This window comes from Eleutherodactylus coqui, chromosome 1, assembly GCF_035609145.1.
Source record: "Eleutherodactylus coqui strain aEleCoq1 chromosome 1, aEleCoq1.hap1, whole genome shotgun sequence".
Lineage (NCBI taxonomy): Eukaryota > Metazoa > Chordata > Amphibia > Anura > Eleutherodactylidae > Eleutherodactylus > Eleutherodactylus coqui.
Genome location: NC_089837.1, coordinates 41,802,926 through 41,815,644, shown reverse-complemented (window position 1 = coordinate 41,815,644; position 12,719 = coordinate 41,802,926). Strand labels below are relative to the sequence as shown.

Genomic DNA, 12,719 nt, shown 5'->3' with positions numbered 1-12,719 from the left:
GAAGATGCTAGAACTCACGAACAAGATCACTGAGCTGCTGACTGGAGAGGTGACACTGCCGGGAATGCTGGGATATTATACAGTCAAAAAAAAGGGGAAAGCCCACGGCACTCACAAAATAGCCCACAGAATAAATTCTAATGGGGGAGGAAAAAAAGAAAGACTATGCAAAGTCAAAAAAATGCAAAGCCACCATAAGGGTTATGGACATGAGTCCCTTTAAGCATACAATGAAAAAAGCATAGAGAGGGCGGCAGCATAAACTGATGCTAAAAGTTTGTTTAAAGGAACATTTTTATTGTTTCAGTGTTTAAAAGTAGGCAACTTTTCAACCTAAATTAAGGTCTTTTTCAAGCCAAAAACATCAGAAACAGGGTATGGAACATGGACTCAAACTAAACAAACAAACTAAACAAACTTTTTGCATCCGTTTATGCTTCTGCCCTCTGTTTTTTTTTCATGGGAAATTATACAGTAACAGCACTAGAGGAGTCTGGGTAATGACAGTATCATTGTGTTGTCAGGTTCCTATAAGGTGTCAGGATGTCGCTGTCTATTTCTCCATGGAGGAGTGGGAGTATTTAGAAGGACACAAGGATCTGTACAAGGACGTGATCATAGAGAACCACCAGCCTCTGATATCACAAGGTAAGAAGAGTCATGCAAAATATATTATGTTATAATATACACACCTACCCTGTAGTTTTTAGATTATTAGATGCACTTTAATCAGAAAAAAATAGTCTTAAAGGTTTAGGCATCTAATAGTGTGAAGTCAGGGGCGTTCACATCACGTTTTAGCCATCTGTCATACATATACGTGTTTAATAAAAGAAAGTATTCAAACACATTGCTTGACATTCCCGTAGGCTAGAGCTGGTCAGATATCATTGAACATCAGTGCACACTTTGGCTGGGATTTTGCCTTCCTTATGTTTGTACAGTTTTTAACTTTTGTGGGACAGAAAAGCATAGCATAAAGTGTTTTTACGTCCCACGAACAAGTGTATGCTTTTTTTACATAGTCTTAAGGAGACGTATGCAAATGTAAAGCATTTCTCAAATGCCAAAGAACTAAAACTACAAAACTTTAAAAGAAGGACTTTATAGTGAAAAATAGTTGTAATAGTTGTAATTTTGCTGCAAAACTCGGCATGTCGTTAAACTCAGACAGACGTACAAATGATTTGATGAACGATCTTGCTACCTGAGGCTCTAAAAATGGTTCTATCCATGGCCTATAAAAGGATTCTCAGAGGCTACTTATATGTAGTGGACCTCATTTTCTGCTTGTTTAGCGCTTGTTGACCACTAGACAAGCCTTTATGATGCAAGCAAAGAGATTTTTCCCAGCTAACAGTGTTTGAGAGGGGCGCATTATTGGAATTAGAAAAGCTGGATGATTGTATTAACAAATTGCCCGCCAGCTGGGCCGTTCTGTTCAGACTGTTAGGAAGTGTTAGGTGCAGTAGAAACATGAGGCCATCAACAGACCACCAGTCGAGAGAATCATCTGATCATTCAACGAGCACAGGCATCTCCAATTGTTTCGTTGTCCACTAGCCAGAGACAGGTGACGCTATTGTTATAGGCCCCTGTGTCGGTCTGAACCATTTCCAGGAGCTTAGCTGAAGGACATTAGGTGTACTGCTTTTTACTGCCACCCACCATTGCTTCGCTTTTGAGTAGTGCCATAAACAATGAAACTGGACTGTTATGGAGTGGAAACGGGTTGTCTTCAACTATGAATTAAGGCTTAGTTTGCACACTCTCAACAGCTGTCTTTGTGTCTGGAGACCTCGGGGTGAGTGCCTCTATCCTGCCTTTGCTGTGGAGAGGCACACTGTCCTCACTGTTGATGTGATGGTCTAGGGTGCCATCACATACGACAGTCGGTCATCCCTAGTATTAGTACAAGGGACAATGACAGCTCAGCGATATGTTCAGGACATCCTGCAGCCATATGTGTTCCTCTCATGGCGGCTTCCAAGAGGTGTTTTCCAGCAGGATAATGCCCGGTCTGAGTTTGCGCGGTCACTATGTTTATTCCTAATAGAACATGTATGGGACCATCCGCGTCACCAACTTCCAGAGCCTATGAGTTTGCATGAGCTAGATACTCAGTTACAGAAAATATGGAGCAATATGGCACAGAATACCATATGGAACATCTACGTTCCGCCTGTATTACATCTTGCATCCAAGCTAGTAGTGGCCCAACAGGAGCCCTACTAGAGCCTGCAGTAAATTATCTCTCGGCTCTGATATTGTGATGACTTAATCATATCAACATTGCAATCACACATATAACGTTTCTTTTAATTCTGACATATATATTAAAAATAAAAAATAGGAAACCTAAAGAAGGAGATTATATTACTTCCTGCCGGAACCACTTCTGGCTTTCACTCCAAAAAACCCCCAACTCAAATTGTCAGGGTAATTCTGTGTACAGCACCAAGCAGGCCCACCCCAATGCCCCATTGCCCATGGTAAAGAAAAAACACCACACACGGAGGTCAGGTATACAGTGGGGAAAAAAAGTATTTAGTCAGATACCAATTGTACAAGTTCTCCCACTTAAAAAGATGAGAGAGGCCGGTAATTGACATCATAGGTAGAGCTCAACTATGAGAGACAACATGAGAAAACACATCCAGAAAATCACATTGTCTAATTTTTAACGAATTTATTTGCAAATTATGGTGGAAAATAAGTATTTGGTCACCTACAAACAAGCAAGATTTCTGGGTCTCACAGACCTGTAACTTCTTCTTTAAGTGGCTCCTCTGTCCTCCACTCATTACCTGTAGTAATGGCACCTGTTTGAACTTGTTATCAGTATAAAAGACACCTGTCCACAACCTCAAGCAGTCACACTCCAAACTCCACTATGGTGAAGACCAAAGAGCTGTCGAAGGACACCAGAAACAAAATTGTAGCCCTGCACCAGACTGGGAAGACTGAGTCTGCAATAGGCAAGCAGCTTGGTGTGAAGAAATCAATTGTGGGAGCAATAATTAGAAAATGAAAGAGATACAAAACCACTGATAATCTCCCTCGATCTGGGGCTCCACGCAAGATCTCACCCCGTGGGGTCAAAAGGATCACAAGAACGGTGAGCAAAAATCCCAGAACCACACAGGGGAATCTAGTGAATGACCAGCAGAGAGATGGGACCAATTTAACAAAGGCTGCCATCAGTAACACACTACGCCGCCAGGGACTCAGATCCTGCAGTGCCAGACGTGTCCCCCTGCTTAAGCCAGTACATGTACAGGGCCGACTGAAGTTTGCTAGAGAGCATTTGGATGATCCAGAAGAGTATTGGGAGAATGTCATATAGTCAGATGAAACCAAAGTAGAACTGTTTGGCATAAACACAACTCGTCGTGTTTGGAGGAGAAAGAATGCTGACTTTCAACCAAAGAACACCATACCTACTGTGAAGCATGGGGTTGGCAACATCATGCTTTGGAGCTGTTTCTCAGCAAAGGGACTCGGACGACTTATCCGTATACATGAAAGAATGAATGGGGCCATGTTTCATGAGATTTAGAGTGTAAACCTCCTTCCATCAGCAAGGGCACTGAAGATGAAACGTGGCTGGATCTTTCAGCATGACAATGATCCCAGCACATCACCAGGGCAACGAAGGAGTGACTTCGTAAAAAGCATTTCAAGGTCCTGGAGTGGCCTAGCCATTCTCCACATCTCAACCCTATAGAAAACCTTTGGAGGGAGTCCGTGTTGCCCAGTGACAGCCCCAAAACATCACTGCTATTGAGGAGCTCTGCATGGAGGAATGGTCCAACATACCAGCAACAGTGTGTGCCAACCTTGTGAGGACTTACAGAAAACATTTGACCTCTGTCATTGCCAATAAAGGATATTTACCAAAGTATTGAGATGAACTTTTGTTATTGACCAAATACTTATTTTCCACCATAATTTGCAAATAAATTCGTTAAAAATCAGACAATGTGATTTTCTGGATGTGTTTTCTCATGTTGTCTCTCATAGTTGAGGTCAACCTATGATGTCAATTACAGGCCTCTCTCATCTTTTTAAGTGGGACAACTTGTACAATTGGTATCTGACTAAATACTTTTTTTCCCCACTGTAGTTCCTCAAACTTTGCTTTGTGACTAGGAATGTGTAACTGTCTTATTGGCTCAAATCCACCGCATATCCATATATGTAATGTCCGCAGTTTCACCTGAGGCAGGGTTAATCCATATAGGCAGTTAAGTTAATCATTATCCAGATAAGGCACTTTCAGTTTCCAGTTTTTATGCAAGAAGTCATTTAGTCATTCATCCTGTTCTGTTAGCATCAGGTTACATTTTTCTGCCTTGCAAAACTCTGACGTAATATCTACTCAAGCATTATTAAGGTCCATATTAAGTTTTTGCATTTATAGTATTGCATAGAATTAGCACACGTATAAAAAGGAAAGACATATAGCAATATATACATATACATATCTTCTACCTACATACACATACATTTCCCTCTCAAAGTTGCATCAAAAACTAACAGTGTGTTTCCTGCCTATCGGGAATATTATAAGTTTGTTTACTTTAATAATTTATGTTCAAATCACAAAACACATTTTTTTATCTTAACAGATATTTCCAGTGCGAACTCTGAGGATAACTCCATGTTATCGCCCAATTATAAAGTAGAAGATGAAGATCTAGTGCAGCACTCTACAAGAGAAAACCTCATTACCCTTCACTTACAGCCAGGACATCACAGTAGAGATGAGAAGCCATACTCCTGTTCAGAAAGTGGGATATGTCTTACAGATCAATCTAATTGCATTCTACATGACAGAAGTCACCCAGGGCAGAAGCAGTGTCCATGCTCAGAATGCAAAAATTCCTTTATAACTGCAGCCAAAGTCAAAGATCATCTAATAGTTCATTCAGAACAAAGAACAATTCATTCACATCAGAGAACTCGCACAAGAGAAAGGCCATTTTCATGCTCACAATGTGAGAAACGTTTTATCCTAAAAGCAGCTCTTTCTAAACATCAGAAAGTTCATACCGGAGAGAAATTTCCATGTTCAGGATGTGGGATACAGTTTAATCAGAAATCAAAGCTTATTAAACATCAGAGAATTCACACTGGAAAAAATACATATTTATGTTCAAAATGTGGGAAATCTTTTACAAAGAAATCCAGTCTTGTTTCACATCAGAGAATTCACTCAGAAGAGAAGCCATTTACATGTTCAGGATGTGGGATACAGTTTAATCAGAAATCAAAGCTTATTAAACATCAGAGAATTCACACTGGAAAAAATACATATTTATGTTCAAAATGTGGGAAATCTTTTACAAAGAAATCCAGTCTTGTTTCACATCAGAGAATTCACTCAGGAGAGAAGAAATCCAGTCTTGTTTCACATCAGAGAATTCACTCAGGAGAGAAGCCATTTTCATGTTCAGGATGTGGGAAATGTTTTATTGCTAAATCAAGCCTTGTTAGACATCAGAGATTTCACACAGGAGAGAAGCCATTTCCTTGTTTAGAATGTGGGAAATGTTTTTCAATAAAATCAGAGCTTGTTAGACATCAAAGAATTCACACAGGAGAGAAGCCATTTTCGTGTTCAGAATGTGAAAAATGTTTTACAAATAAATCAAATCTTGCTTTACATCAGAGAATCCATACAGGAGTAAAGCCATTTTCATGTTCAGAATGTGGGAAATGTTTTGTTGATAAATCAAGCTTTGTTAAACATCAGAGAACTCACACAGGAGTAAAACCATATTCATGTTCAGAATGTGGGAAATGTTTTATAGAAAAATCACGTCTTGTTTTACATCAGAAAACTCACACAGGAGAGAAGCCTTATTCATGTTCAGAATGTGGAAAATGTTTTGTTGATAAACCAAGCCTTGTTAAACATCACAGAATTCACACAGGAGTAAAACCATATTTATGTTCAGAATGTGGGAAATGTTTTACAGAAAAAGCAAGTCTTGTTCTACATCAGAGAACTCACACAGGAGAGAAGCCATATTCCTGTTCAGAATGTGGAAAATGTTTTGTCCTGAAATCAACTCTTGCTAGACATCAGAGAACTCACACAGGAGGAAAGCCGTTTCCTTGTTTAGAATGTGGGAAATTCTTCAAAATAAAATCAAAACTTGTTAAACATCAGAGAATTCACACAAGAGAAAAGCCGTAGTCATGTTCAGGGTGTGAGAATTTTTTTTTACAAATAAATTGGCTCTTGTAACACATGAGAAAAGTCACAAAGGAAAGAAGTGATTTCCATGTTTAAAATGTGGGTAATGGTTTAGTACCAGTACCACACAGGGACCATCAAAGATGTCACAGAGTGGAAATGTCTTTTTGAAGTTACATACATGAAAAACAGTTTACAAGGAAATCAAAATTTTCTAGGCGATCAGATTCTAGTTTGCAATATGGGAAATGTTAAGAAAAAATACTTTTAGCACATCAGGTTTTTTCAGACATTAAACACCCAGTAATTTTTGTGTGTCTGTGGAATTAGCCTGGATCTGTCAAGCACTCAAAATTATACGTACCGGAGGTCCACTCTGACCTGATCTATGAGGGAAAATATTGTGCATATAGAGAAATAAAGATCTGCCTTTACTTTCAAAGCAGTGAAGCTGAATTGTCACCATAATGGACCTTGCTTCTTATTACTAAACTACGTTTCCCAACTACGGTGTCTGTTTTGTGGAAAATAGGAAAAAGTAAAAAGGTTCCTTTGCGTTACAGTACCCCTATTGAGGTGTGTGAAATTCAGAAGAGGTTTCCACTTACTTCACTGGGGGAACCTGGGACCAACTATCTCACCCCACTCCAAGCACGCCTTAAGAGGTATAGACAATGATGCGTCTTATTTCCTTTTTTTCCTTCTTTATTCAGACGTAATAACAGAAAGATCCAAAACCGACGTACTACACGGCAACACATTTTGGGGTTTATGGACCCCTTTTTCAAGCCTAACATATTGAAACAAACATACCTACTTATATAGTGGTCTTGAGAAATGCTGTAATGAGCCCTTGGCGCTTTAGCATGACGTCAGTGATAGCTGCCGGAGCTTGTTGCTGAAGAGAATAACAGTGGGAAGCAGACGCGTTCCACCATGCGGTTCACAGGAGTTCCGATCACATGACCCGTCATGTGACAATGGGATGCGTCGGGACATCTGGTACAGTACCATTACATATCAGTGTCTCTCACAGAGACAAAGATCACAGTGGGACGCAAATGTCTTCCACCATGCGGTTCATAGGAACTCCAGTTCTGTGATTCGTCACGTGATAACGTGAAGTGTCAGGACATCTAGTAAAACGCCCATTGCATATTAATGTGTCTCCGATTGGTTTATAGGGACAGTGTTTCCCTGGTGTCTGTTTTGTTTATTGTTTACCACTGTTTTGTGTGCTCTTGCGTTCTGTTTGTTTTCGGATCCAGGGCATCCTGATTGGACATGACACATATAGTAGCGCAGTTTGTAGGGCTTAAAAAAAGACATACTTCCAGTTTAGCCTATATCCTGCAATGTTGATCCCGAGGATATGTGCACATTGATTAAAACAGTATGAAACTGTATGCAGAAAATATCATGGATGTGTGATTCTCTTTTCTTGCTCAAACACCCCGTACTGCCTCTTTGCCAAAAAGACATCCCACAGGCATTATTAGGCCTCATAGACATTAGCATATTTTGGTCAGTATTTTCATCGGTATATCTGTGTTGCACTTCAAGACCAAAATAAGCAAATGTGAATGAATGAGGCCTTACTGTCCAACTAGTCTCTTATTTTATTTCTTGCTCATCATGGAGTGCACACACCGCCACTGCGTGAGTAAAGCAGTGTAATGGCCCAGAACACCTACTCCTGACCCTTCCATAAATGTCATACATGTCATGTCTTTTGTGTGGATGCACTATGCAAAATGGCTTGTCTTTTGTTATGTGATGTGCACAACTGCAGCAAGTGAGAGATTAATGTCTGCATAAGGGCTATTGCCCACTGGCCAGACTTCCGCCACGTTTCATTTTGCGGAAATACGCGGCGTTATGCCGCAGCTATTAGGTTCTATTGAAGCTAATAGCTTAATGTTCACGCTGCAAAATTCCAGCGCAGAATTCTGCAGCATGAAATAAACCGCGGCATGCTCTATTTGCCGCGGGAATACATGCAACCGGCTTCCATTGTAGTCAATAGAAGCCGGGCATCGCGCTATACTTCCACTGTAGCACAGCGGAAGTATCAGATGATTACGTATCCCTACTGGCGCGTCAGGCAGCATGTGCATAGCGGATCTGGAAGGTAAGTAAGGGATCTTTGGGGGGCGCCATGACGGACTCCGCTGCGATAATCCACTGGTGGAGTCCGTCATGGCCGTGAGCATGAGGCCTAAGGCTGGGAGATGTCTGCAAATGTATTACTTTGCATCCTGTCATGTAGTATTCAAAAGACTATAAATATGAGTGTCTGAGAGCAGGAAAGGGTGTTCCTAACCTTGGGGCAGACCCAAAAAGTACCTCATATGGGCTGCGGCCAATTCTGTCAGGTGTGTACCTTATGGAGTAGAGTACCAAGGGGAGAGGCACTCGGTCCATGGTCTATAGAGCTCTGCCATTGCCTTCTGGATCATGGTTTCTAAGGTACCAAATTAAACTTTCTGCTCTACCACTGCTTTGTGAATGGTATGGAGCATAAAAGGCCAGTTCTATCCCCAACGCTTTCATTACTTTCTGCATCACGTCTCCCGCTGAGGGAGTACCTCAGTCACTCTCAGTTGTCTGCAGTACTCTGTACCTGTATACCACCTCAGAGGTCAGTTTTTGCTGGTGGCGTTTGTGGGCGGGTATGCCAGACTGGCTACTCTGAAAGCAGGTCTAGGCAGACCAGACCGACCTTATACCTGCCCACCCTTGGCAGTTGGAAGTAGTTTTATTGAAGTCGCTGGAACGGGTAGTCAGGATGAGGGGTGCACTGCATGGGAGCCTATACAGACTCACCCATGTTCTGTGCACAAATCAGGCAGCCCTGTGTGTGTATGGCTGCTGTGATGCTAAATCCTGGTGCAGACCAGTGACTAGCGACCACAGCTGTTTGTGACAGATGTGTATTTCCATGAAAGGCTGAAGCCACGGCCATGACGGGATGGGGGCCTGTAGAGACAAGGCTTGCTGATTACCATCCATTTATCCAGAGGTGTCTCTTTGCCACTCTTGCTGGTTCCCATTATTCCTTTCTTCCCCCCTTTAGTTGCCTGCTTTTGTAACTGAATCAACAGGTCATAATCTACCGGGCGTGATGCTTGCGGAAGGGTAGGGGGGGGGGGGGAACTGTACCGCCCCAACTCCTGAAGGATCAAGTCTGGACTTCTGTGTGGCTGTCTTCACAGACTGATCAGCCGGGTGATTTACGGTTACCTCACGTGCCAAACATGGTGTGGCCTTTTGTTGCACTTTTAGGCCACTCTCTCAGGCAGCAAGAGGGCATCCATTGGTGCTGGTACACCTTTACTGTTTCTAATTGCTTTATTTTCGTCGTGGATTTATTTTCAAGAATGACCTTGCTCTCCAAATTGGTCCATAGTCATGAGCAATGCCATAGGCATAGCGGGAGTCTGTGTAGACGTTACGTTAGAAGAGGTTCGGATTTGACTACATCATGTAAGGAGAGCACAACATAACTTGTGTAGAACCTGCCTTCTTGACCATACCCCAATCCATCCACAAAGAGTGCAAGGGTTATCTAATGACTGATCAACATGACTGATTCCCCTGTCTCCTGGGCCATTAGCTCGTGCATAGTCATGTCTATCAATCTGAAAGGTTTTTTTTTTTTCCTATCAGGTGATTATGCCCACTTCCTCCCTTTCTCCAGAGGCAGCAAGGTAGCTGGACTGGGGGCGTTGTAACGCTGGCACACTGAGTGGCAAGAACAGGGTGCACTGTGGGTAAAAGTGAAGCAAAGTCTTAGCAAAAAACCTATGACAGTGTTCTAAATACACAGTGCTCTAAACTTACTTTTTCCTCTGCTGCTAGGTATGTACCTAACTGAGAAAAAGGGCTAATGGAAGGCACTCAAGCCAAGGTTTGCCCATTTCCTCCATTGCCTTGTATCTTAAATTTCAGGGTACTATTCATCGCTTTGTAGAAGAGTAGCCGGGTTCAAAGTAGTACAACATTGGAAAGAGATGCTATGAGGCATGAAGAGGGCACATTGTAGCCGGATCTGGTAGGCCAGAGATAAGTGCTGGGGTTGCACTTGCGTGAGTATGCTCTGGATGTCATAAGGGGTGATGACCCCTAGGGGGTAGCCCAGAACCGTAATCTTATTCCCTTTGCGGAGGTCATAGACCATGTCGTAGGTGTCCACATGGAAACATCTTTGTGTCTTTTCTTGACTGAAAAAGAGAGGTGTTTTCTGGAGGACATATCTCGCGCAAAAACCCAATTGGAACCAAGTCTTCCAACAACATTTCCTGTTTGACCCAGGGGTGTGTATCCTGGTTTCAGATATACTATCATAGGGGGTACATTCAAATCATTCAATTTCCCTATGCCTGTCTTGGAGGTGGCCAAGAATTTGTCAGAAACCATGGAAAACTACGTTTCTGCAGCAGCTGTCAGGAAAAACACATGGGCCAGATCCACCAAGAGAACATTTAGTTTACAAAACTCTTCTGAACTGACACCTGAGATCTCAACCCATACCGATCCATCCAGTGAAAATTTGATGGATGCAGATAAGGTTTGTAAGATGTCAACAACAATCCCTTCTTACGGTTTGAGCAGGACATACATACACATAGACGAAGCACTGGTACAATTGGGGTTGTCTAACTGCTCTGCCGGGAGTAACCAGGTTGACCTACCTCAACCCTAACACTGTCCAGCTGCACCCTCTATTTTCCCGGAATCAACTATCACTCCCATGGAGAAGAGTCTGCCGAGACAAATTCAATAAATTTTACTCTCCCGTAAGCAGTCTGTTGACTCTGCTGATTAACCAGTACTCTCATAACAACAGGCATGCAAACCATTCCTTTTAAAATATGACAGGTTCTGTGTTGTGTGGTCGAGACTTAAAGTACCTGTCTAACGGATCTGGAGTGACCGGATCAAGCACGGGCACACAGACAAGCCTGGAACTGGCCACACAGGTATAGATAATTAATTTATCTTACAGTGTTCAGATTGTAGGTTGGACTCACCAGGTCCTAGGATTGCCTTGTGTCTCTGCGCCCTTCCAAGCTCCGGTCACGTCCGGATCCAAACCGACCACGGCCCCAGTTGGGCGCCAACTGTCCTGGATTTATTTTGGGTCCACAACGTAATCAACAGGAATGTTTGCACCCTTCCTGATTTATGTTCGATAATTTTGCACACAATGGAAGAAATCACAGAGAGAGAGACTGTCAGTGTAGAATGTCTTCCTGGACTCTGCTTTATTAGTAGGCGTACAGCATCTTTTATAGCATTATGAGTTAACTGCCCTTTATGGGCATGCCAGAAGCAATACGTGATTGGGAATCAAAGCATGGGATTGGGGGTCCAATTAAGGTCTTTTTACATCCGTTCCTGCGTGAGCTTATGTCGTCATGGACATCCCACATCACGTGGTTTCAGATGGAATGCGGTGACATCTTTGGTGTTCGATAAAGAGGGCAAGGGTGGGGTGAGCAGCGTGTCGTCAAGTGCCGCCTGAGGTTACATGCAAGCAAATTAAAATGTGCCCAGAAGTTATGTCCGTGTATTTATATCAAGCTGCATATTCTGATAACGGTTAGCAGAATAGGATGTGGCCTGCACATTCTGTTCTGCTGGCCCATAAAGTGTAATAGACATTTCACCTTATATTTTATATATCCTCCACACTCTCTCTGCTCTCCTGCCCCAACCTGGCTAACACATTACAAAACCACTCTCAAACCTTCCCTGGATGACGTGACGCAAGTCATGTGATGCAGACCTCGGCAACCCTGGCTCACACCTCACATACACTTCATCCGGCGGTGCTCTAGGTGTGCTGAATGGCTGTGGAGAAAGTCGCAAAAGCCTGCAGACTTTCTCCCTGATCTTTGCAGCATTTGACACCGTTGACCACAAACTTCTCCTTAGTATACTTCGCTCCATTGGACTAAAGGACACCACTTTCTCCTGGTTCTCCTGCTTCCTGTCTGCTCCTTCAGCATCTCCTTTTCTGGCTCCACATCCCCCCGTCTTCCCTTTGCTGTCAGAAATCCCCCAGGGATCATCCTCAGACCCCTCCTCTCCCTTTCCCCTTGCTGTCGGGGTCCCCCAGTGCTCGGTCCTCGGCCCCCTTCCTCTTCTCCATCTACACAGCCCCTATTAGACAAACCATCAGGAGATTTTGCTTTCAGTACCTTCTGTATGCTGACCACACCCAATTATGCACCTCTTCCCATGAGATCATAGCACCCTTGCTTCAGAACACCACAGACTGTCTATAACATTATATCCTCTCTCTTCCTAAAACTGAACCTCTCAAATCCCTCTGCTAACCGACCGCATCCTGACATCTCCATCTCAGTGTGGGGCACCATAACTCCCAGACAGCACGCTTGCTGCCTTGGGGTTACATTCGACCCCGATCTCTCCTTTACCCCCTACATCCAATTTCTTGCCCAAACATGGCAGCTGTACCTCAAGAACATCGCAAGAATCCGCCTCT

At 42.9% G+C, this 12,719-nt stretch overlaps 2 protein-coding genes across 2 annotated transcripts in view; both read left to right on the top strand.

Annotated features, from left to right (window-relative positions):
* The window catches only part of LOC136608658 (oocyte zinc finger protein XlCOF29-like), a 354,481-nt gene that overhangs the window by 18,897 nt on the left and 322,865 nt on the right, over positions 1-12,719 (top strand). The window lies entirely within an intron of this gene.
* On the top strand, positions 4,650-7,307 carry LOC136608171 (zinc finger protein 84-like). The gene has a single exon (XM_066589090.1). The coding sequence runs from the start codon at positions 4,664-4,666 to the stop codon at positions 6,203-6,205; it is 1,542 nt and encodes a 513-aa protein (XP_066445187.1). The 5' UTR covers positions 4,650-4,663; the 3' UTR covers positions 6,206-7,307.